The sequence below is a fragment of the Trichechus manatus genome, unplaced genomic scaffold (assembly GCF_000243295.1).
Source record: "Trichechus manatus latirostris isolate Lorelei unplaced genomic scaffold, TriManLat1.0 scaffold00052, whole genome shotgun sequence".
Taxonomy (NCBI): domain Eukaryota; kingdom Metazoa; phylum Chordata; class Mammalia; order Sirenia; family Trichechidae; genus Trichechus; species Trichechus manatus.
Genome location: NW_004443988.1, coordinates 15,235,071 through 15,259,688, shown reverse-complemented (window position 1 = coordinate 15,259,688; position 24,618 = coordinate 15,235,071). Strand labels below are relative to the sequence as shown.

The 24,618-nt window shown below is 39.5% G+C and overlaps 1 protein-coding gene across 11 annotated transcripts in view; it reads left to right on the top strand.

Annotated features, from left to right (window-relative positions):
* Positions 1-17,860, top strand: part of ATOSA (atos homolog A) — a 144,644-nt gene extending 126,784 nt beyond the window's left edge. For 7 of the 11 annotated variants that reach the window (XM_023732503.1, XM_023732504.1, XM_023732502.1 and 4 more), the window contains 4 exons: positions 4,052-4,210; positions 7,202-7,270; positions 10,223-10,422; positions 16,862-17,431. In XM_023732503.1, the coding sequence (XP_023588271.1) occupies positions 4,052-4,210; positions 7,202-7,270; positions 10,223-10,422; positions 16,862-17,015 (582 nt within the window). In that variant the 3' untranslated portion in view covers positions 17,016-17,431. Of the gene's footprint in view, positions 1-4,051; positions 4,211-4,690; positions 4,739-7,201; positions 7,366-10,222; positions 10,423-16,861 lie in introns of those variants that run through there. The other 4 variants (XR_002824323.1, XR_002824322.1, XR_002824324.1 and 1 more) reach the window with 3 other exon arrangements.
* The last annotated feature ends 6,758 nt before the right edge of the window (positions 17,861-24,618 follow it).

Here is a 24,618-nt window from a genome sequence, read left to right as displayed (position 1 = left end):
ATAATTTTCGTTTGGTTTTTGCTAATTCCGTAAACTACTGTTTATCTAGAAATGCCCTAATTTCACCATCATATTTGAGAGATAGTTTTGCTGGATATATAATTCTTGGCTGGCAGTTTTTTTCCTTCAAGGCTTTACATATGTCATCCCATTGCCTTCTTGCCTGCATGGTTTCTGCTGAGTAGTCAGAGTTTATTCTTATTGACTCTCCTTTGTAGATGATTTTTCGTTTATCCCTAACTGCTCTTAAAATTCTCTCTTTATCTTTGGTTTTAGCAAGTTTGATTATAATATGTCTTGGTGACTTTCTTTTGGGATCTACTTTATGTGGGGCTTGATGAGCATCTTGGATAGATATCTTGTCATCTTTCACGATATCAGGGAAGTTTTCTGCCAACAAATCTTCCACAATCCTCTCTGTATTTTCTGTTATCCCTCCCCGCCCCCGTTCTGGTACTCCAGTCACTCGTAAATTATTCCTCCTGATAGAGTCTCACATAATTCTTAGAGTTTCTTCATTTTTTTAAATCCTTTTATCTGATTTTTCCTCAGATAAGTTGGTGTCAAGTGCTTTATCTTCAATATCACTAATTCTGACTGCCATGGCCTCAATTCTGCTCCTATGACTTTCTATTGAGTTATCTATTTCTGACATTTTATTGTTGATCTTTTGGATTTCTGATTGCTGTCTCTCTATGGATTCTTGCACGCTGTTAAATTTGTCATTATGCTCTTCTCTAATCTTTTTAATTCCTCTATTCCGTGTTCTGCGTTTTGATTAATTTCCTTCCTAATCTCTTGAAGAGTTCTGTTGTATTCTGCCTCCAGTAATTCCAAGAAATTTTCCTCCTCTGGAAAATTTCTTGATTCTTTATTCTGGGAGCTTGCTGAAGCCATTATGGATTGTCTCTTTATGTGATTTTATATTGACTGTTTTCTCCGAGCCATCAATAAGTTATTATATTTATTTATTTTATGTTTGCTTTCTGTGTCCTAGCTTCTTGTTTTGTTTTGATATACCCTAATTTGTTGCTTGTATGAGCTAGTTTGATTGTAGCTACCTTTGAAGCTCTAATATCCTGTCACCAGGTGGTTAAATCTGTTACTAGATATGTTAGCTCAGGAGTCTGCCCACTCCTCCTGTATGGATTCAGCTCAAGCGCCCAGGTAGATAGCCACTAAGTGTGTGGTGTAGGCTCTCACTTACAGTCCTAGATAGGCACAGGTGATTGGTGTAGGCACAGGCATCTGGCTGCAGCGGGGGGACACACTCTGAGCAAGGCAGGGGGCTGACATCTGCCCCCAAGTGTCCAGGAGGAAAGTGTGTCTCTGTTTCCTAGAGTGCCTAGGTGGATGAGTTTTTCAGCTAGACTGTGAGCACCTAATGCTGTTGGCTGCAAGGTCTGGGGGGCATCTCTTATTCATGGGCCCCTATCACAGGTGGCTAGGTGGTGTGGGTGGAGCCACCAGTCCTCAGGCCCCTGATGTAGGTACGTGAAGACCCTGCTTAATGGCTATAGCACTGTCAAATATCAAGAACCTGCCACTTCAGAGCCGAAACAGTCAAAATTAGGGTTCCGGTATATACCCTGTTGTACTGTGGTAATGAGGCCCTACGCTGTTGAGATGGGCCCAGTCAAGTCTATGCAGGGGGAAAGACACTCAAAGCCCGTGGATCGCTTATGCCTGTGCCTAGGCAAAGGAGCTGTGCCTTCCCTGGTTTTCTGGCTTAGGGGAGCTGGTGGTTTATTTTTTCCCGTTTGTTAATTTGTTTACTCTCCAAGGCAGAGAGGATGGCTCTGGGCGTGTGACGTGGCTGACATGTGGCCCAGGGTACTCAGCAATTTCTGAAGCTGGTCCAGGACCCAGTGCAGAGCAGGGAATGGGGAGGTAAATGGGAGAGAGGTTTTTCCCTAATGTGGGTGTTTTTGATCTGCGCGGTAGGCTGTTCGCAGTTACTTATCTTTCGCCGGATTGAGGGCTGCTCTCACTGGTTCTGGTTTCCCCTGTAAACGCGCCTCCCGAGCACGGCTGCTTGCCTGTCTCACCTCTCACCCCCGAGCTGATCAGGCCTGAAGGGCTCACGCTCTCACTGGGTCAGGTCTGGCAACTCCTTGCTGCTTCTGAACTGTCTCTCCCTCCCCCTGCCACTCAGTCTGGTCCCTCAACTCTGCGTTTGATGTTCAGGGCTCCCAGATTGCCATATATAATCGAATCACTTGTTTTTTCGGGTCTTTGGTGTAAGAGGCTCCACCGGAAGTGTCTGACTACTCTGCCATCTTGGCCTCACCTGCACAACAGAACTTTTTAAGGGAGCAATTATTTCTCAAAATTAAAAGTTCTTGGATTTATCTTTTTTAAAAAAATTTTTTTTGGTTAAAAAACATACACAGCAAAACATACACTCACTCAACAATTTCTACATATACAATTTCAGTGTCAGTGGCTACATTGTGCACATTGTGTCATCCTTCTGTGTCTTCCCAAATTATTTCACCCCAATTAACTTAGATTTCACTGCCCCCTAAACTTCTCACATATGCTTTAGAGTTAGTATTGTAACTCTATGTCATATAGATAATTCTTTAAAAGGGCACAATGCTCTTGGTCTCGGGGAACATCTAGCTCAATTGGCATTACATAGTTTAGAAAGAAAATGTTCTATTTTCTGCTCTAGTGTGAGTAGCATCTGGGGTCTTAAAAGCTTGTGAGTGGCCATCTAAGATATTCCACTGGTCTCACGCCATGTGGAACAAGGGAGAATCAAGAAAACAAAGACACAAGGCAAAGATTAGTCCAAAGGACTGGTGGACCACAACTACCACAGCCTCCACCAGGCTGAGTCCAGAACAAGTAGATTTTGCCCGGCTGCCACCACCGACGGCTCTGACAGGGATCACAACAGAGGGCCCCGACACAGGTAGAGAAAAATGTAGAACAAAATTCTAACTCACACACACTCACAAAAAAGACCAGACTTACTGGCCTGACAGATACTAGAGAGATCCCGAGAGTATGTCCCCTGGGCACCTTTATAGCTTGGTAATGTCACTCCTGAGGTTCACCCTTCAGCCAAAGATTAGACAGTTCCTGTGATGGACTGAATTGTGTCCCCCAAAAATATGTGTCAACTTGGTTAGGCCATGATTCCCAGTATTGTGTCATTGTCCTCCATTTTGTGATTGATGTAATTTTCCTATATATTGTAAATCCTACCTGTACGATGTTAATGAGATGGGATAGGCGGTAGTTATGTTAATGAGGCAGGACTCAATCTAGAAGATTGGATTGTGTGTTGAGCCAGTCTCTTTTAAGATATAAAAGAGAGAAGTGAGCAGAGTGACAGGGGGACCTCATATCACCAAGAAACAAGAGCCAGGAGAATACAGCATCCTTTGGACCCAGGGTCCCTGCGCTGAGGAGCTCTTCCACCAGGGAAGACTGATGACAAGGACCTTCCCTCAGAGCTGACAGAGAGGGAAATTTGAGCTTTTAGCCTCCCAAACTGTGAGAGAATAATTTTCCGTTTGTTAAAGCCACCCACTTGTGGTATTTCTGTTACAGCAGCACTAAATAACTAAAACAGTCTCCTTTTTCTTCTGCTGCTCCAGGCAAATAGAGACCAATTGTTGTAACTTGGATGGCCCCTGGCAAACGTTTAAACCCTGCACACTACTCCCAGAATTAGGAGTTAGAACAGTAACTCTAAAAACTATATTAGGCCAATTTACTGAATTGTCCCATGAATCCATGACCCTATTGGCTTTATCTTTTGATAGAACTTCTGTTTATGACCTGTTAACAAGTTTTAAAGTGCTTCTTTGTGCATACCATGAGCAGACACTGTGATGGATAAAAAAATTTTACACGTTATCCCTGTTGTGGCAAAACATATTTTTTTCTTTATGGAGATGAAAATAACATACATTAAACAATTAAGTCTAACTAATGATTAAGTTCAAGGAGGGTTTAGCGTGGGTTAGAATAGTGAGAGGAGGTCAAACTTTGTAAGATGGTAGAAAATCGAAAATTATTTTATTTTGTCTTCCAGGAATCTGTCTTGAACTATCGTTTAGATCCTCTCGGCACTGTTGATGGTTTTACTGCCGAAGTAGGGGCAAGTGGTATTTTCTGCCCTACACATTTGACTCTTCCAGTTGAAGTGTCATTCTACAGTGTTTCAGATGATAATGCTCCCTCTCCTTATATGGCAAGTATCTTTCAAATTGTCTTTTTCTGCCAGAATCAACTCACTTAATGAAAAATGTCTTTGAGTTTAAAGAGAGTTAGTATGGCTTTGGTGCAATGCTTAAAACTATAATGCATTTCCTATGAGAACATTAAAGGCTGAATAGAGAGTTCATGCATATTCTAGAAGAGTTGCCTTCCCATGTGATCCTTCTCTTAGTATAATTTGGGTGAGGATTTGGTGGCCTAAAGTTTCTGTAAGCCCTTTTCACCCCCCTTTCTCCTGTTTAGTTTGTCTTTGGATCACTTCATTAGAGTCCTAGGGTTCTTTAGAATACTAGATACAGGTAGTCCCTGACTTACAATGGAGTTCAGTTCTGACGACTCCATCATAAGTTGGTTCCGACGTAAGTCGAATACCTCATTTTTTTATTTTTCAGTTTTCATTATTATTGCCTTTTATTGTCAATATCTTTATAAATTGATCTTTATTTGTCTTTAGGGGTTGGCATGAGAATGATAACATCAGCAAATTACATGGTGCAACATTGTATGTATTACATATTACTAATGATAAGATGTATCCCACCCCCCCAAAAAAGTGAATAGTCATAAGTGCAGTTCATCATAACTCGAATACATCGTAAGTTGGGGACTATCTGTATTTCTGACTCCATGCTAATGTCTTAGTGGATAGTAAGACAGCTAAGGGAAATTAGAGCCGAGTCTTGACTCTTAGGGTCGTATGATTTCATCTTTTCCATTGTTTATTCCAATAGATAATGGATAAAATAAGCCTTCTACTGCAAAAATGATACTGAGTCCTCATATATGATTAGTATCATACCTTATCCAAAAAGACAAAAAGGGAAACATGGCTAACAATGAAAGCCTGTAAAAGATTTACAGTTATGGCACCAAATATGGAGTCAGACCTGGGTTTTCATGTTAGGTATTACTTTGTGGGAGCCCTGATGGTGCAGTGGTTAACAGCTCAGCCACTAACCAAAAGGTCAGTAGTTCGAATCCACCAGCCGCACCTTGGAAACCCTATGGGGCAGTTCTTCTCTGTCCGGTAGAGTTGCTATGAGTTGGAATCAACTTGACGGCAGTGGATTTTGGTTACTTAGTGAAATACAAGCTTTATATTTTATAGAAATATAAAGCTCTGGCCTTGCTACTTGAATTACCTAGTTTACCACCCAGACCAACTGTTGCTTCTCCTAACACCCCTCTTCCCCTACCCTCAGGTTGTCAGAGACATTAGTCACAATGTCTTTTGTTGTAAGTTAGAACTGTGAAAAGGGAATTCTGTGTGACTGAGAAACAAAACAGAACAAGAGAAGTTATAGTACACTTTTTTAGGAACATAAATATAGCCTATTTCTTATTGGCCCAATCAGCTCAAAGACGGTTAGTGAGGCTTGCTTTATTCCAGTGGTGCCACTTTTAGTCAAAACCCTAATCATTATTTGATACTAGAATTTAAAAACTTTCTTAAAAACCATAGTACTGTCTACTCATTTATTCAAAGATTTTTTCCCCAATAATTTTTACACCTGTAGGTCATAATCATGAAGCTGTACAACATTTGTTATTATCAAAATTAGAGGCACACCCCTTCATAAACCTGCCCAGTTATCACCATAGAAGGATATACCCATTTTTTTCCCTTGGGAGTATCATTTTGAAAAAAATAACTGCTGGTTTCTGAAAATTAAAAAATTGGGAAGCACTATTGAGACAAACTCAGTACCAGAATAAATTCATGAAATGAATCAACATTCATTTCTTTTAACTAAGAACTAAGTATCACAATGACCACCTGGTCATTCCGCTTATTGAGATGCTTTCACACATTCTGTTTGAATTTCCCTTATTTTAATTTATACTGATTTCCCATTATTTGGGCTTTGGCACTGATTAGAGAATAATTGGTGAGCATCCTTCCCAGAAAAACTACTTCATGTACTAGAGCAGTGCTTCTCAAACTTTAATGTATGTATGATATCCTCTGGAGAATCTTGTTAACATATAGCTTTTGATTTGGTAGGTCTAGAGAGAGGCCAGAAATTCTGCATTTTAACAAGCTCACAATGATGATGCTGGTCTGAGGACCATTCTTTGAGTAGCTGAGTACCAGAGGACTCCTATTACCACCTTTTAGTCTTCTTTAAACAAAACAACCCTAATTTAGTTTTAATTTTGACTCAGATCTTAGCTCTCAGACCTTCAATTTATTGTGTTTTGATCTAGTCAATTTGGATTCTTAGATTCCTTAGCGAGTAAATGACCTCCCTCCCCACTAAAAAAGCAGTACCCTAATTAAAACCCTGTTAAGGCACAACATGGTATAAGGATTATTTCTGAAGAAATGCTAAATTCTAGGAAGCAAGGTTTTATAGCTTTTATACAAACAAGTCAAAATCTTGAATGTTGTTGATTGAACCTTCATTTTCTACTTTTTGCCTTGAATGTCCCTTCTCTTGTAGCTTAAGAGATCAGGCAGGAAACATGGACCCCTATTTTTTTCTTCTCTGGCCAGAAATACAGACATATAACAACTCAACAAAAATGAAGAATTGACTTCTTTTTTTTTCAAGACTTAGACCCTTCCATATGTGTGACTTTTCACATCTTCAAAAACCAATAAATTGTTTTGCTTGTTCATTGTCCCCCTCATGATACTTGAGGATAATTCTATAATCTCCCTTTCTTTCCTTTTTGGTGAAGGAACTTCTTATTTTCGTATCTTCATAATAGAAATTTCAAGCAGTGTGGCCATTGATGTTATATATTATTTACTACAACATTTCTAGAAAGAAGAGTAAATTATTTCCTTGTTATGGATCCCTCACTAACTCATAGAAAGTACCTTTATTAATTCAATTTGAATGTTTTTTTCTGTACAAATAGGATTTTAAATGTTAGTAATTACATGATTTATTATTATTAAAGTCTTTTATATACATATGCATCAGTTTGTACTCAATTTGTCTTCTTTTATTTTAAGGGTGTGATTACTTTAGAGTCCCTTGGTAAAAGGGGTTATCGAGTACCTCCTTCAGGAACAATACAAGTGGTATGTGTTTTATAGCCTACAATTGCAATAATCATTCTCTCACATACATATAGAACTTAGCCCTTTCTCCTGCTCCTGCTGCTGCAACAACTTTGGTAAGTAACAGTGGGGCTGCAGCTTTGTTTGGAGTTTCCCTGCTCTGCCACAGGAATGACCATTTGGGGACCTCCATAAAAGGAAAGCATTAATAAGCTAATCAAGGTGAATGCTTTAGAACAATAGTATATGACAGTTTGCTTAACTTAATAGAGCTGTTTTCAATATAATTAGAACCTAACATTGCCATTGCCTTCTATTTATTATAATAAGCCAGACTGAGATTGACCTGTTTGAAAGGAGACCCCAAATATTAGTATTGCTTTGGCAGGAAAATTTGGGAAACAAAATGATATCCCTGATGTAATAATTTCTAAAATTGATCCTAATGCCTATGATCATATGAAGTATATATATATATAATCTGACAGATACCAGGGTGGAGAAGGCATTATTTTTTTTTTTTATTGTGCTTTAAGTGAAAGTTTACAATTCAAGTTAGTGTCTCATACAAACATTTATACACACATTGTTATGTGATCCTAGTTGCTCTCCCTATAATGTGACAGCACACTCCTCTCCACCCCAGATCTCCTGTGTCCATTCAGCCAGCTCCTGTCCTTTTCTGCCTTCTCATCTTGCCTCTGGACAGGAGCTGCCCATTTAGTCTCATGTATCTACTTGAACTAAGAAACACACTCTTCACAAGTATCTTTTTATGTCTTATATCCAGTCTAATCTTTGTCTGAAGAGTTGACTTTGGGAATGGTTTTAGTTCTGGGTTAACAGTCCAGGGGTCATGTCTTCCGGGGTCCCTCCAGTCTCAGTCAGACTATTAAGTCTGGTCTTTTTAGTAGAATTTGAGTTCTGCACCCCACTTTTCTCCTGCTCCGTAAGGGACTCTCTGTTGTGTTCTCTGTCAGGGCAGTCATTGGTGGTAGCCGGGTCTCAGGCTGATGGAGTCTCTGGTTTATGTGGCCCTTTCTGGCTCTTGGGCTAATATTTTCCTTGTGTCTTTGGTGTTCTTCATTCTCCTTTGCTCCAGGTGGGTTGGAACCAACTGATGCATCTTAGATGGTCACTCACTAGCTTTCAGAATCCCAGACACCACTCACCAAAGTGGGATGCAGAACATTTTCTTAATAAACTTTGTTACCGGGCATCATTGTTTTTGGTCTAAGTGATGATCTAGTTTTCTCCCAGGAGAACCCTTCTAGCCCGGAGCAGTCCTGCATCATCCCTGGTCTAGGGTTCTGAGAAGATTAATTTGATATCCAGGCCAGTTTGAGATTCAGCTCATCTCTAAGTCAGACGCAGAATAATCCTGCAAGCCCTCGAGTCTGTTACTTGAGGCTCCTGCAGACTGAAAAGAGTTTGTCTGAGGCTGGTTCCTCATACTAAGTATCTGGTCTAATCCAGTAAGACTTTCTGTGCACTTTGGCCTCAGTGTGTTCAGTGCTTTCTCATCACCAGTGTTCTAATACTGCAAGGAGTCTGTACATTTATTTCCTGTCACACAGGAATGAAACATAGTACTATGCATTAGATACAAATATAGATATGTGGGTATGTAAATTTTACTGAGGAAGAATCACTGCATATTAAAGTATGATTTTTATGTTAGATGGATTTTTTGAACTATAAAAGTGATAATCTTCTTTCTCTTGCCCCGACTATGTAGCTTATGAGAAAGTGTGGGTCACTGGAAAGCTAGCTGTCAGTTTTCATAATAATGAGGCATAAATGCAGAGGTAGCACATTCACCTCTTGTTTGAGGACTGCCAACTTTAGTACTTAATTTTTAAATCTGAAATTTGGGTATGTCTTTCATTCCTTATATAGTGTAATTATGTATAAATATTGTTTGAACTCCTAGTTTGCTGGTTGTTGTAATTGTTGAATGTATTAGCCTTAATCTTAAGACTCACTAGACTTCAAAAATTGGATCATAATATTGATATATTTCTCATTTTGATTCAGTGAGTGATGTCCAGTGCCACGGATGAGCTTCTGAAAGCATGGGCACCAAGTTACCTATTGATGTGTTGTTGGTAATTTGGTTAAAGTCAGATTAGCAGTTTGGGGTTTTATTTAAAAATTAGTACTTTTAATATTCCTTTGATTATTCATATCCAAGTTCCAATTGAATCCAATTCAGTCATCAGTAAGGATAAATATTTTTGTTCATTATGATATTGATGATAAAAAAAAAAAAAGCCTAGTGTCACTGCAAGTTTTGAAATGAATCCAAATGTGAGAATATGAAGTTTTGTTTAGCCACTTTGGATCTAATGATAATGAACTTCATTTTCTAAATTTGGAAAAATTTTCAAATAGGTGCTCTAAAAAATGACTTTTCCTTTTTTAAATTTTGCAATAAGCATATGTAACTAAAACATCAAAAACTCTAGTTATACTGATCTTTTATTTTTTATTTTAAAAAAGTTCAAGAAGCTAACTCACCATTAAAATATGAGAAAAATTAAAATTATATTTTGAGAACTTTGTAGTTGATACTCTTTAATGAAGCAAATGGTTGCAACATTTGAACTAGAGTATTTTAACTCATTAAGTGTGTGTCTTGCTTAAGTTAGTGGAACTGCTTCTTAAGACTGAAATCTGAACAAGAAGCAAAAGATATTGTCTATTATTAATGTGAAATTTTGTGGCTGAAGATTTTGATTTGTTACAGGATTTCATATTATTGTGAAAGAAATAATTAAATTGATCTTTTTTAAAATTTTTGAATATGTTATGTAAACTTCTGAAATTTTGTTAATTTTAGTCCCTGAAACTGAATATGTCCCTTGGGATAACCTTACTATTTAAAAAGCCTGTTTTATATTGGCACAATCATTTTGAGTCATATCAACAAATCACTATTTTTAAAAAGTAATTTCTATATTGTTTCTTCAGACCTTATTTAATCCTAATAAGACTGTGGTGAAGATGTTTGTTGTGATATATGACTTACGAGATATGCCAGCCAATCATCAGACATTCCTACGACAAAGAACTTTTTCTGTACCTGTTAAACAAGAAATGAAGAGAAGTGTTAATAAAGAGAACATCCAACATGCAGAAGAACGGTTATTACGCTACCTCATACATCTGAGGTAATGTTAAACAAACTAATAAGAAAATATGTTACTTTAGAAGAACAATACTAAAATTTTTTGTTTATTTTTAAAAACTGTACTCTAGCTAGGCCAATACCCATTGGACTTTGCTTAGCTTAGGAGTCCTTGATGACGTGCCGAGATGCAGAAAGCGCATGGCATACCTTCCTGCAGTCATTATGCCTTGAAGATCTGGGAGTTTTCATTTTAGCTGTGCAATGTAAAATATTTTTATATCAAAAGTAATGCTTATGTACAAATGTTGTATCTCGGGCAGTGTATAACATGTTTCCTAAACCAGTACTTCCAATGGAAATGTAATACAAGCCATGTATGTGGTTCTGTATTTTCCAATGTTGTTGTTGTTAGGTACCATCAAGTCAATTTTTGACTCACAGCAACCCAGTGTGACAGAGTAGAACTGCCCTATAGGGTTTTCTACACTCTAATCTTTACAGGAACAGATTGCCAGGTCTTTTCTTCTACGGAGCCACTGGGTGGGTTCAAACCACCAACCTTTTCAGTTAGCAGCTGAGTGCTTAACCATTGCACCACCAGGGCTCCTAGTTACATTTTTTTTAAAAAGGTGATATTAATTTAACTTTTTTTATTTAACTCAGTGTATCCAAGTGTTATTTCAACATATAATTTATATAAAAATTGAAATATTTTGCATTCTCTTTTCGTACTAAAGCCTCAAAATCAAGTGTATATTTTATAATTACAGCACATCTCACTTTGAACTAGCTACTTTTCAAGTGTTCAGTAGTCACGTGGCTAGTGGCTTCTGTACTGTAACAGGAAAGTTCTTAAACTCTATTCATTTTATTCATTCATTCATTGACTTACTCAGCAAATATTTATGTGCCAGGCATATTTTTCGGACTAGGGAAACAGCAGTGACAAAATTTCTGTTCTCATAGAGTTTATATTCTTTTTTTTTTTTCTTTTTTATTGTACTTTAGGTTAAGGTTTACAGAACAAATAGTTTCTCATTAAACAGTTAGTGTACATATTGTTTTATGAAGTTGGTTAACAACCCCACGACATGTCAACACTCTCCCTTCTCGAACTTTTTTTTTTTTTTGGTGAAAATATACATAGCCAAAGATACACCATTTCAAAAATTTCTACCTGCACAGTTCAGTGACATCGATTACGTTCTTCCAGTTGTGCTGCTATTCTCACTTTAGATGAACGTTTACAGAACAAAATAGTTTCTCATTAAACAGTTAGTACCAATATTGCCCTATGACAGTGGTTAACAACCCCACTACATGTCAACACTGTCCTTACTCAACCTTGGGTTCCCTGTCACCAGCTTTCCTGTCCCCTTCTGCCTTCTAGCCCTTGTCCCTGGACTGCTGTGCCTCATTAGTCCCATTTTGTTTTATGGGGCTGTCCAATCCCCGGCTGAACGGTGAACCTCGGAAGTGACTTCACCACTGAGCTAAAAGGGTGTCCGGGGGCCATACTCTCAGGGTTTCTCCAGTCTGTCAGGCCAGTAAATCTGGTCTTTTTTTTGTGTGTTAAAATTTTGTTCTACATCCTTCTCCAGCTCTGTCCAGAACCCTCTGTTGTGATCTCGGTCGGAGCAGTCGGTGGTGATAGCCAGGCACCATCTAGCTGTACTGGACTCAGTCTGGCGGAGGCCTTGGTAGATGTGGTCCATTAGTCCTTTGGACTAATCTTTTCCTTGTATCCTGTTCTCTTCATTCTTCCTTGCTCATAGAGCTTATATTCTAATGGTTCTATCAGAAATATCTTTTCTTCTAAATTTTACTAGCCAGCTTACAGCTCTAAGTTTTGAGAAGCCATTGGTTTGCCCTTGAGACACTCTAGTATAGCTCCTAGGATTGATGAGTAAGTCAGTTGGTTTAGAGTTTCTGGTCCCCATTGTAAGTCCTCAGTCATCTCAACAATAGTAATTCATCTTTGTGTAACTTCTTACTGTAAGGAGCCCTACTCATCAGGAGGATACACCTTTCATCCAGGGCCCAGACAAAGAAACTCTTGAGTCGTTACTGATCGTGACAACCAGCGTCTTTTTTATTAGATTTGCCTTGCAGTGGTGATCTGGAGTGATGTACAAATGGTGTGTGGGGTGCCATCTGACCTCCTCTGACTTCATGAGAGGGGGAGAGAATCAGCATCAGCCCGAGGCTGATTCCCATGAAGCAGAGGTCAGACGTGCCTCCTCTCTCCACCATCTTTACCAATTTTGACACTTAATGTGCCTCCCACGGCACTACTTCTCTGCTGGGTTTGATAATCCATTGCAGTGGCCACACAGAACTCACAGAGCATACTCAAGATTATGAGGTTTATAAGGGAAATAACAGGTTACAATTCAGGTTCAGGAACACTCAGGATACAGTTCTTCATCAGGACAGCCTCTTCTCAGCCGTGCCTACAGGCATGCCTTTTTCTGGCCCATCAGCCTCTGCCCTGCTCAGGCAGGTGTTACAAAGCTCTTCTAGCTCTGCCAGTAAGTGCCTCGAGGCACCCTACTCCACCATTAAGCCTCGGCCTGAAGGTGCTCAGCTCTAGCTCCGTGAGTTGGCAAACCTAGCTCCACCAAGCACCTGGAGGCACCATACTCTGCCAGGAAGCCTCCTGCCCGAAGGGACTCTTGCTCCACAGGCAGCCCACAGTGCTGTCTCCTCCTGATCTCTTAACTCTGCTGCCACTGTTTCTCTGCCACTGCTCGCCATCTTCAGTGTTACAGCTCTCTCTCTCTTGGTCTCCTGGTTCCAGGAACTTCTCAGGGTAGGGATCCTGGGTCGAAAGGATGTACTCCACTCCTGGCTCTTCTTCCTTGGTGGTGGTGAGATTCCTCTCCCCCTGCCTATGGGATGGCTCATTTTAAGCCTAGCAGGATAGCAAAACTGACCACTCCCTTTGTTAGGGTTCCATAGACCGTATTTGCATAGTCCCACTCAATCACTGTGTCTGAGTTACAAAGACTATGCCTGGAGGGGCCATATTAAGTAATTCATTGTACTGCAGGTGAATAAGGAGCTGGACACTTAAGTTCCATGCTTTAAAAAGTCTATTAAGTTAATTGGTTTCTCCCAAAGTGCTGCTTAATTGGTACTCTCATCTTGGAGACTTCTGCCTGGTGTTCTTCATCTGAAGGATACATTGAACTGGCATAACATATTTAATCCCACTTTGACACTGCCTGACATGGGCTTCACAGGAAATGTTACATAGATTATGGGAATGAGAAATCTACCAAAACAGGCCTGGAGGACTTTTTTTTAAACTTCTGTTGTTGTTGAGAATATACACAGCAGAACATGCACCAATTCAACAGTTTCTACATGTACAGTTCAGTGACATTGATTACATTCTTTGAGTTGTGTAACCATTCTCACACTCCTTTTCCAGGTTGTTCCTCCCCCTCCCCTATTAACATAAGCTCACTGCTCCCTAAATTTCCTATTTAAACTTTCCAGTTGCTCTTGTCAATGTGATCCCGTATAGAAAGATCTTAATAAGAGCACAGTGCTCATGGCAGACATTCTTTGCTAGTTAAGCGAAATTATTGTTTGGTTTCTAAAGAAAACTTCAGAGGATATATTTGGTTTAAAATTTAAAGATTAACTCAGGGCATTAGTTTCAGGGGTTCATCCAGCCTCCATGGCTCTAGAAAGTCTGGCCTCCATGAGAATTTAAAATTCTGTTCTGAATTTCCCCCCTTTTGATTAGGATTCTTCTATAGAATCTTTGCTCAAAATGTTCAGTAATGATAGCCAGGCCTGGAAGACTTTTGAAAAGACTGTTGTTGTTGTTTGTGTGCTATCAAGTCGATTCTGACTCATAGCAAACCTATGGGAGGGAGCATTGGCGGTGCAGTGGTTAAGCACTCGACTGCTAACCAAAAGGTTGGCAGTTCGAACCCACTAGCCGCTCTGCTGGAGAAAGATGTGGCAGTATGCTTCCATAAAGATCACAGCCTTGGAAACACTATGGGGCAGTTCTACTCTGTCCTGTAGGGTTGCTGTGAGTTGGAATCAACTTGATGGCAATGTTTTTTTTTTTGTTTTATCTTTATGCGAGCCGATTGCCAAGTCTTTTCTCCTCCAGAGCCACTGGTGGGTTCAAACTATCACCTTTCAGTTAGCAGCCAAGTGCTTTTAACCATTATGCCACCAGGGTGCCTTTTAAAAAGAATAGTAGTGTGAAATAGTAGACTGTAAGAATACCTCCCAGCTCAACCTAGGAAAAGATTTAACTTTCTCTGATTAAACTTCCATTTGACACCATTCTTGAAGTTTAACAACCTTAGCCAGAACACAACATTTACCAAAGTAAAAACTGACTACTCTAGCTTTTATCCTCCCCACATAATGACTATAATGACTAGATACTTTAAATGCTGTAAAGAAACCTCCTTGGGAAAAATGGTATAATTGCCCAAACTTACTATGTTCTTCAGATGGGGAAGGTGAAAAACTTTAGAGAGAAGAAGAGTCCTTTTACATATACAACTGACTACCATATTTTTAAGCTAGTTTAGGAATAAAATCCATAAAAAGCGTGAAAATGGTTGAGAAGTAGCAGTGTCAGAACGTGTCTAACTTCAGGGGGGATAGTAATCAGGATCAGCCCAAAGCTAATTCCCACGAGGTGAAAGTCAGACATACCCTCACCCTCCATCCTTTTTACCAATTCTGACACCAGCTGTCCCTCCTACAGCACTCTCTACTTGTCTTCTTGGTTTGATAATCCACTGGAATGGCCACAGACAATACTTACAGTTAAGTGGTTTATTAAGGAAGTAACAGTATACAACCCAGGATCAGGAAGCATGTAGGCAAAGTTTCCCATCATCAGTGCAGGATCGGTCTCTCAGCTCCTCTTGGCCCGGCTGTCTGTCACCACCAGCTCTGCCTCTGGGCCCCTTCTGGGCCTGTCACTGTCTTCAGTGTTACAGTCCTTGACCCATGTTATAGCTATTTTAGGAGGTTCCTTGCCTCCTTTCTCTCTGCTTCTCTCTTCTTTCTTCTGCTTCTGTCTGCTTCCCGTCTTTCTGTTTCTGCTGCTTCTTACTGCTTCTCTTCCTGCTTCTTTCTGTCTGAAAAACCTCTGTGAGGTTGGCTGCATATATACACACCAAAACCATTGCCATCAAGTCAATTCTAACTCATAGCAACCCTATAGGACAGTAGAACTGCCCCATAGGGTTTCCAGGGAGCGGCTGGTGGATTCAAACTGACAACCTTTTGATTAGCAGTCATAGCTCTTAACCACTGCACCACCAGTGCTCTTTGTCAGTTTCAAGGCATGGCCCTTCCCAGCGGGGTCACAAACTGACCAATCCTCTCTCTGTAGGCCACAGATATTTCATTTGCATAGTAGGCTATAGTCACCTCATTCGCATAGTCTGTTGTCCAATCCCTGCAAGGTGCATACCAGTGACAGGGCAGGCTGCAGCCCAGGGCCAGACAAAAACTATCAAACCACAAGTTGTTTACAGTTTACCCAGGAAATGTTGATCAACCTAGACAAAAGTAACAAACCCTCTGTGGTAGAAAACTATGGCAAAGGTAACTCCTCACAGCTTAGGAGAAAATCTCTCAAGCTGTTTTTCCAAAGAACCAAGGCAAAAGGCCACATGAAGGAACTCATTTCACACACAGTATTTCTGCTATGCCAAGGGAAAGACAAAGAGAAATTAGCGCTACAGGTTTTGTTTGACTAAATGCCAGGTAAATTTATGGGATTAAAGACTCCAGCTCCCTGTCTTGTGCTACAGATATTAGCAGGGGCTAGAAATGGTTTCATATACTGTTTTGATAGCCATTTTGATTTTACTACTAACTTTTCTCTTGATTTTAGGTAATGGCTAGGTTTTATTTAGCTAGCCTGTATTGATGATAGCAGTCTTTTCTCTTCTTGTGATTGCCCTCAAAACTTGACCATTTTCTGAGGTGATTTTCCAAGTATGAAATGTATTTTAATTGACCTAAATCATGGGAGCCAGAATTATGTGAAATGGGTCATTCTGTGTGACTGGAAGATGCTCGGGCTGCAAAGACCTACAAAGTATAGTTGGCTGATGTAACTGAAATTGGACACTGTAGAAGAGGAAATGTGCATATGCTTCTTAGGGATGAAAAGTAAGATCGTGTTTGAGACCCAGACTTACAGGAAGAAGCATCTCAGGCATTGGAACAAAAGAGGGAAAGAGAGTATGGAGTGCTTGGAGAATAGTAAGGGAGAGACACTTAAATAGTAGCATGTGATTTAGCGATATAAGACATTAAATATAATAGTGAGGAGTTAGTGTTAGTACTGTAGCAAGACTGATTCTTCTTGCTTTCAAAATTTTAATTACTCAGGGTTTTTTATTCTTTGTTTTTGCTTTGTTTTATTTTAAAGGCTCATTCCCCAAAGATGATGCATCTTTTTCTGTTTGTTTGTTTAGGTTCCAGAGTTCTAAATCTGGAAAGATCTACCTCCATAGAGATGTACGGCTCCTGTTCTCTAGAAAGTCAATGGAAGTTGATAGCGGTGCTGCATATGAACTCAAATCTTACACTGAATCTCCAACAAACCCTCAGTTTTCACCACGATGTTAATAAGGAGTAACAATTTAAAGTGTTTGCTCAGTACCCACGTTTGAAAGTAAAAATTAGCATAGAACAGAGTGTACCAAATTAACATCTAGGAGAGTGGATCCTCTCCTGTTGTCCTGGACCAGTTTTTATTAAAGGATTTCTGGAGTGAGATCCACATATTCCAAGTAAACTGGAAAAACTCATGTCCTAATCCTTTTTGTACTGTTGAAGCCACTTCATTGGACATGTTGCAATAGCAAAACCCCAAGTTAGGTTAGTGTTTACACATTTCTCAGTTATTTAATATTTAATGTTTCCCTTAATACTCAAGTGATGTTTGTCTCTAGTGTTCTAATGTAGCACAAATCCTATGTAAAATCATACTATGTATTTTTGACATTAACATTGAAATCTGAAATATATGCACAAGTCTTTAACTTTGTGTGATGCGTTTTAAGTGCTGTTCATTTAAGTTATTGAAAATGAGAATGAAATTGCTGAGCTTCTTTAAGATTAACGCACTATGCAAGCATGTGTACCTTCATTTTTGTTTTTACCAGACCCCATCCAGGTTACTGTCTCACCTAGTAGTCCTTTAACATGCTGCATTAGCAGTGCAATGTGGACTAAGCTGCTTCACATTCTCCTTGAAAGTTCAAATCATCATGCCCATTCATATTCCTTCTAGAATCCCTTTTCCCAAAAGCAGTTCTGTTTTTCCTTTGTGACTTTACATTATACTATAGTGTATACTATAGTGACTTTACATTAAATTGCTGTCCCATGCTAGATAACTTTCTCAAATTGTTAAACAAATATGTACTTTGAAAACAAATTAGTATTTATATTGTAAATATATACAAAAACTAAGAAATGTGTATTTGGCTTTCATTTTTAGATGAGACATTTAAGTGCCTGGGTAAATCTCTGGTAGGCATCAGGCAGTTTCCATTCTAGCTCTACGGCTACCGAGGAGGGGGAAGAAGTCTTGAGCCTTGTCCCAATTATCACTTCCTTGTTAAAGTTACAATGGAAAGCATCAGGCAACTGGGAAGAACACCAATCAAGAGGACTTGACTAAGTACATCAAAAGTCTTCCCTCAACCGCCATGGAAAGAACAGAGTGGTTTTTGATGTTTGTGTTGGGACAGTGAGCAGTAGCAAATCAGATGACAGTGCAAAGAAAATATACTGGGAACGTTGGCACAAAGCTGAAAGTGCAGGTTAGAAAATCCATACCACTCAGGTAGGCCAGACCTGGGAGACTTGGCAGTCTAGAATCAGGTAAGCAGTCTGGAATTGGCAAGTGGGAAGTTCTCTACTTTGAGACCCAGCTAATGGACAGACCACTTAAGAGGACCTGGCTGGGTGATTATTAAGTGTGGGGTTGCAGGTTGTGGGTTGGTAAGCAGAAGCCTCTTATAAATTTATTTTAAAATAACCAGGTAAAAGAGAAAAGGTATTTATATTCCATAAAACTAAAAATAAAAAAGTTTTCAGTGGCACATATAAAGATTTATTCTTAGGCTTCAGGCTGTAGTGGAGAGAACATGGGACTGGGACCCAGAAGGCTTGGATTATAGTCTTAGCTCTAATGGTGTCTGATGGGACCAACTCCAGGAATCCCCTAACCTTTCTGAGTCTGTGAGAAAATGGGGCGAGAGTATCATTAATGTGCCTTCTATTAAATTCTGTCATCTAATAATTGAAATAAGTATTTCAATGCATATATCTAAACTTCTTATACATTTTGGCAAAAGTCAGTATTGGTAATTTTATATAAAATTTGGAAAACATCAAACTGATTTTATTAAATTTTTCATTGCTTCTTTGACCTCTCCAGTAAAGTGTACTCAAAAATTAGTGTGACATATGTTGTCTGCAGGTTTCTTTTTACATGGATACCACACTGGAATTTTCCAGAATTCTTTCTAGTTCATGGTCTTCTACTTTTCTGAGCACTTTTTAGAAAATACAGAGTTTACTGAAGCATCTGGGGGCATCTTCTTGTGCTCTTCCTGGCAAGTTTGCACAAAGGAAGCATGTGCTGACATTCTGTCTTTCTACTTCTTGGGCCTCTTTTTCCCAGGTTGTCTTTCCTCAGTGAGGCACAGAATCCAGCATCTGTCTGCTCTCACTTGCCCTGGCACCATCTGTCGCACTGGTTCCTCTTCTACCCTTCTGTAGTCCGAGGCGGAGACTTTAGCACGCTTCCTATATTGTTTCTCTTTGTACTCAAAAACTACATCACTAGCTTATATCACAGTTGAGTGTTGGCATGCAGGTAAAGATACCAGTAGACAACCAACAGTGCTACCTACGGTAATATCTCCTTCCTTACCGCAGGCTCACTAGGTGGTTTTGTAGATTAATGAAATGAGTCATAACTAATAACTGCCTTTTAAAAAGGAAGTTCAGGTCACAAATAACCTGCAGAAAGTCTCTGGAAAATTTATTATCAGATTAGAATGCTAAAATCTATTATGAGAATGAAAAAAAATATTAGCAATGAAATGATGAAAGAAGGGGGCTTGCTGGAAGGTACTAAACGGAAGCTTCCCCCTCCTGCCCTTTCCCTGACCAGATCTCTTTCATTCCCAGAGGATTAAAGAAGGGGAACATTTCTCTTTCAAAGAGCTCGTCTTTGGGATCTCCAGTCTTCCCTAATCAGTTTTGTGAATGAAGTGGTGATGGTCTACTGGACCTAAACCAAAAAAAAACAAACAAACTCATTGCCGTCAAGTCGATTCCAACTCGTAGTCATAGCGATCTTATGGGACAGAGTAGAACTGCCCTGTAGGGTGTCCAAGGAGTGGCTGGTGAATTCGAACTGCCAGGCTTTATGGTTAGCAACCATAGCTCTTAACCACTGCGCCACCAGGGCTCCACTGGACCTGGGAACACAATTACTCTAGACAAAAGTATATGCTTTTCAAAATGGTAGGAATTCACTCTCAATCCCTATAACTATATAGGACATTGGAATCAGCCAGTTCAACTCCATCATACCATGGATGATCTGTGAGAGATTGTCTTAAACTTGGACACTGGGGGAAAAGGGAGAGAGCATAGGACTGTGTACTATGTGCCAGGCACTACAGTCAGTTGATGTGTTATTTAACCCTTAAAATAATACTTCAGGGAGAGTATGGGTACAGTCCACAGTTAAAAATGAAAAGAGGCTTGAACAACTTGCCCAAGTATGCTGCCAGTAAGGGGAAGAGCCAGGATTAAAATCTAGGTCAAAGTTTATGTCTTTTTCATTCTACTACACTGACATTTTGCCTCTCTTATCATTCTTTTTTTCTCCTACTAGAAATTGTGGCCTGGCATTAAAATATACTCTTCATCAATATTCTTGGAAATAATGATTATAATTTGCTGTGTGATAAGTGAGAAATACAATAAGACAAAGCTTAGTTAATCTTAGGGAAAAAAAAGACTTTGACAGGTATGGTTGGGAATGAAGCCCTAAAGTGCCTCAGAGGCCATTCATTTTAGTATGCTGTTGGAAGCCGTAGAAATACAGTTGAGGGAAGTTTTAGAAACTCAATGTCTCACATATTTTATTAGATTTTAAAGGTTTAAAGCTTATAAAGTCTCTTTCAGGCCTCCCACTCCCACCTCGTTGTCACTTTTTTTCAGTTCATTTAAATTTTTTCTGTTCCAACATTTCCAATGTAAAGCTCTCTCATCTCACTAAGTCCCCAGAGAAGTGGCATCCTCCATTTTCTGGGTTCCACTTAACATTCAAGTTGTTGAAATTGCTCTTTTTGCAGTCATTACTCAGGTAAGCCTCCTTGGGCTTTGCTCATAGAAACCACCATTTATCCCCAAGGGTTTTGGCGCTCCATATCTTACTTGGTGGCCCTGAGTTGATCTTCCAGTTTCTTTCTATCATTAAAAATGTACTCTGTTCTTGGTGTTCGCCACACACTTTAATACGAACAGACTTACTCTCTCAGGCTGTCTGAGGAATGGATGGGGTGGGACACTGAGCTCCTTTATTCATTCCTATAAACTCTTGAGCTAGGGTGCCAAAACCTTAAAAAGCCTCCTGATCTCTTTAAAGCATCTATCCCAGTTGCCATCAAGTCTATTCTGATTCTTGGCAACCCCATATGTGGCAGAGTAGAAGTGTGCTCTATAGGGTTTTCAATGGCTGATTTTTCGGAAGTACATTGCCGGGCCTTTCTACCAACGTGCCTTTGGGTGGACTCCAACTTCTAAGCTTTTGGAGAATAGCCAAGTGTGTTAACTATTTGTACCACCCAGGGACCCCAAAGCATCTATATTGTTGTTGTTCGGTGCCTTCAGTCTGTTCTGACTCATAGCAACCCTATGTACAACAGAATGAAACACTGCCTGGTCCTGTGCCATCCTCACAATTGTTGCTATGTTTGAGCCCATTTTTGCAACCACTGTGTCAGTACATCTTCTTGAGGATCTTCCTCTTTTTCACTGACCCTCTACTTTACCAAGCATGATGTTCTTCTCCAGAGACTGGTCCCTCCTGATAACATGTCCAAGGTACGTGAGACAGAGCCTCACCATCCTTACTTTCAAGGAGCATTCTGGCTATACTTCTTCCAAGACAGATTTGTTTGTTCTTCTGGCAGTTTGTGGTATATTCAATATTCTTCACTGACACCATAATTCAAAGGCATCAATTCTTTGATCTTCTTTATTCATTGTCCAGCTTTCGCATGCATATGAGGCAATTGAACATACTATGGCTTGGGTCAGGTGCACCTTATCCTCAAAGTGACATCTTTGCTTTTAAGACTTTAAAGAGGTCTTTTGTAGCATATTTGCCCAATGCAATACGTCGTTTGATTTCTTGACTGCTGCTTCCGTGGGTGTTGATTGTGGATCCCAGATGAAATCCTTGACAACTTCAGTCTTTTCTCTGTTTATTATGATGTTGCTTATTTGTCCAGTTGTGAGGATTTTTGTTGTCTTTATGTTAAGGTGTAATCCATACGGATGAAGATCTTTGATCTTCATCAGTAACTGCTCTAAGTCCTCTTTGCTTTCAGCAAGTAAGGTTGTGTCATTTGCATATTGCAAGTTGTTAATGAGTCTTCCTCCAATCCTGATGCTGCATTCTTCATGTAGTCTGGTTTGTCAGATTGGGTAAGTATGGTGAAAGGATACAACCCTGATGCACACCCTTTCCTATATTAAACCACACAGTATCCCCTTGTTCTGTTCAAACAACTGCCTCTTGGTCTATGTACAAGTTCCACATGAGCACAATTAAGTGTTCTGGAATTCCCATTCTTCTCAATGTTATCCATAATTTGTTTTGATCCACACACTCAAATGTCTGCTTAGTCAATAAAACATAGGTACACCTCTTTCTGGTATTCTCCACTTTCAGCCAAGATCCATTTGACAAGAGCAATGATATGCCTAGTTCCATGTCCTCTTCTGACTCTGGTTTGAACTTCTGACAGCTCCCTATCAGTGTATTGCTGCAACCGTTTTGAATGATCTTCAGCAACATTTTACTTGAATGTGATATTAATGATATTGTCTTGATAATTTCCGCATTCTGATGGATCACCTTTCTTTGGAATGGCCACAAATGTGAATCTCTTCCAGTCAGTTGGCCAGGTAGCTATCTTCCATATCTCTTGGTGTAGATGATTGAGTGCTTCCAGCATTGCATCTGTTTGTTGAAACATCTCAGCTGGTATTCCGTTAATTCCTGGAGCCTTGTTTTTCACCAATACCTTCATTGCAGCTTGGATTTCTTCCTTCAGTACCATCGGTTCTTGATCATGTGCTACCTCCTGAAATGACTGAATGTTGACCAATTCTTTTTGGTACAATGACTCTGTGTATTCTTCCATCTTCTTTTGATGCTTCCTGCATTGTTCAGTGTTTTGTCCATAGAACCCTTCAATATTGAAGTTTGAGGCTTGAATTTTTTCTTCAGTGCTTTCAGCTTGAGAAATGCCCAGACTGTTCTTCCTTTTGGTTTTCTAACTCCAAATCTTTGCACATGTCATTATAATACTTTGTCTTCTCGAGAAGCCCTTTGAACTTTTCTGTTCAGCTCTTTTACTTCATCATTTCTTTCATTCACTTTAGCTACTCTACATTCAAGAGCGAGTTTCAGAGTCTCTTCTGACATCCAGTTTGGTCTTTTCTGTCTTTCTTGTCTTTTTAATGACCTCTTGCTTTCTTCATGTATGATGTCCTTGATGTCATCCCACAACTTGTCTGGTCTTCAGTCATTAGTGTTCAATGGGTCAAGCCTATTCTTGAGATGGTCTTTAAGTTCAGGTGGGATATACTCAATGTTGTACTTTGGTTCTTGTGGAATTGTTTTAATATTTCTTCAGCTTCAACTTGAACTAGTATATGAGCAATTGATGGTCTGTTCCACAGTCGGCCCCTGGCCTTATTCTGACTGATGATATTGAGCTTCTCTATCCTCTCTTTCCACACATGTACTCTATTTGATTTCTGTTTATTCCATCCAGTGAGGTCCACGTGTATAGTCTCTGTTTATGTTGTTGCAAAAAGGTATTTGCAATGAAGAAGTCATTGGTCTTGCAAAATTATATCACGCGATCTCTGGCGTCGTTTCTATCACCAAGGCCCTGTTTTCCAACTACCTATCCTCCTTTGTTTCCAAATGTCACATCCAATCACTAGTAATTATCACTGCATCTTGATTGCATATTTGATCAATTTCAGACCACAGAAGTTGGTCTTAGTGGTTGGGGCATAAGTTGAAAAATTGTTGTATTAACCGGTCTCACTCGTAAGCTGTTATCGATTGCATTGTGTCCCCCCAAAATGTGTGTCATCTTGTCTAGGCCATGATTCCCAGTATTTTGTGGTTTACCTCCATTTTGTGATCTGATGTAATTGTCATATGTGTGTAACTCCTAATCTCTGCCTGTGGTTAATGAGGCAAGATTAGGTTATGTTAACGAGGATTAGGCAAATGATGCTGGCATAACTGGATATCCATCTGCAAAAAACTGAAATAAGACCCATACCTCACACCAGACAAAAACTAACTCAAAATGGATCAAAGACCTAAATATAAAATCAAAAACAATAAAGATCATGGAAGAAAAAATAGGGACAACTCTAGGAGCCCTAATACCTAACATAAGCAGAATATGAACCATAAGTAACAATGCAAAAGCACCAGAAGATAGACTAGACAGCTGGGAGCTCCTAAAACTCAAACACTTAATGCTCATCAAAAGACTTCACCAAAAGAGTAAAAAGACAGCCTACAGGCTGCGAAAAAGATTTTGGCTATGACAAATCCGATCAGCATCTAATCTCTAAAATCTACAAGATACTGAAAAACCTCAACAACAAAAAGACAACCCAATTAAAAAATGGGCAAAAGATATGAACAGGCACTTCGTCGAAGAAGATATTCAGGCAGCTAACAGACACATGAAGAAATTCTCACGATCATTAGCCATTAGAGAAATGCAGATCAAAACTACAATGAGATATTATCTCACCCCAACAAGGCTAGCATTAATCCAAAAAACACAAAATAAATGCTGGAGAGGTTGTGGAGAGACTGGAACACTTATACACTGTTGGTGGAATGTAAAATCGTACAACCACTTTGGAAATC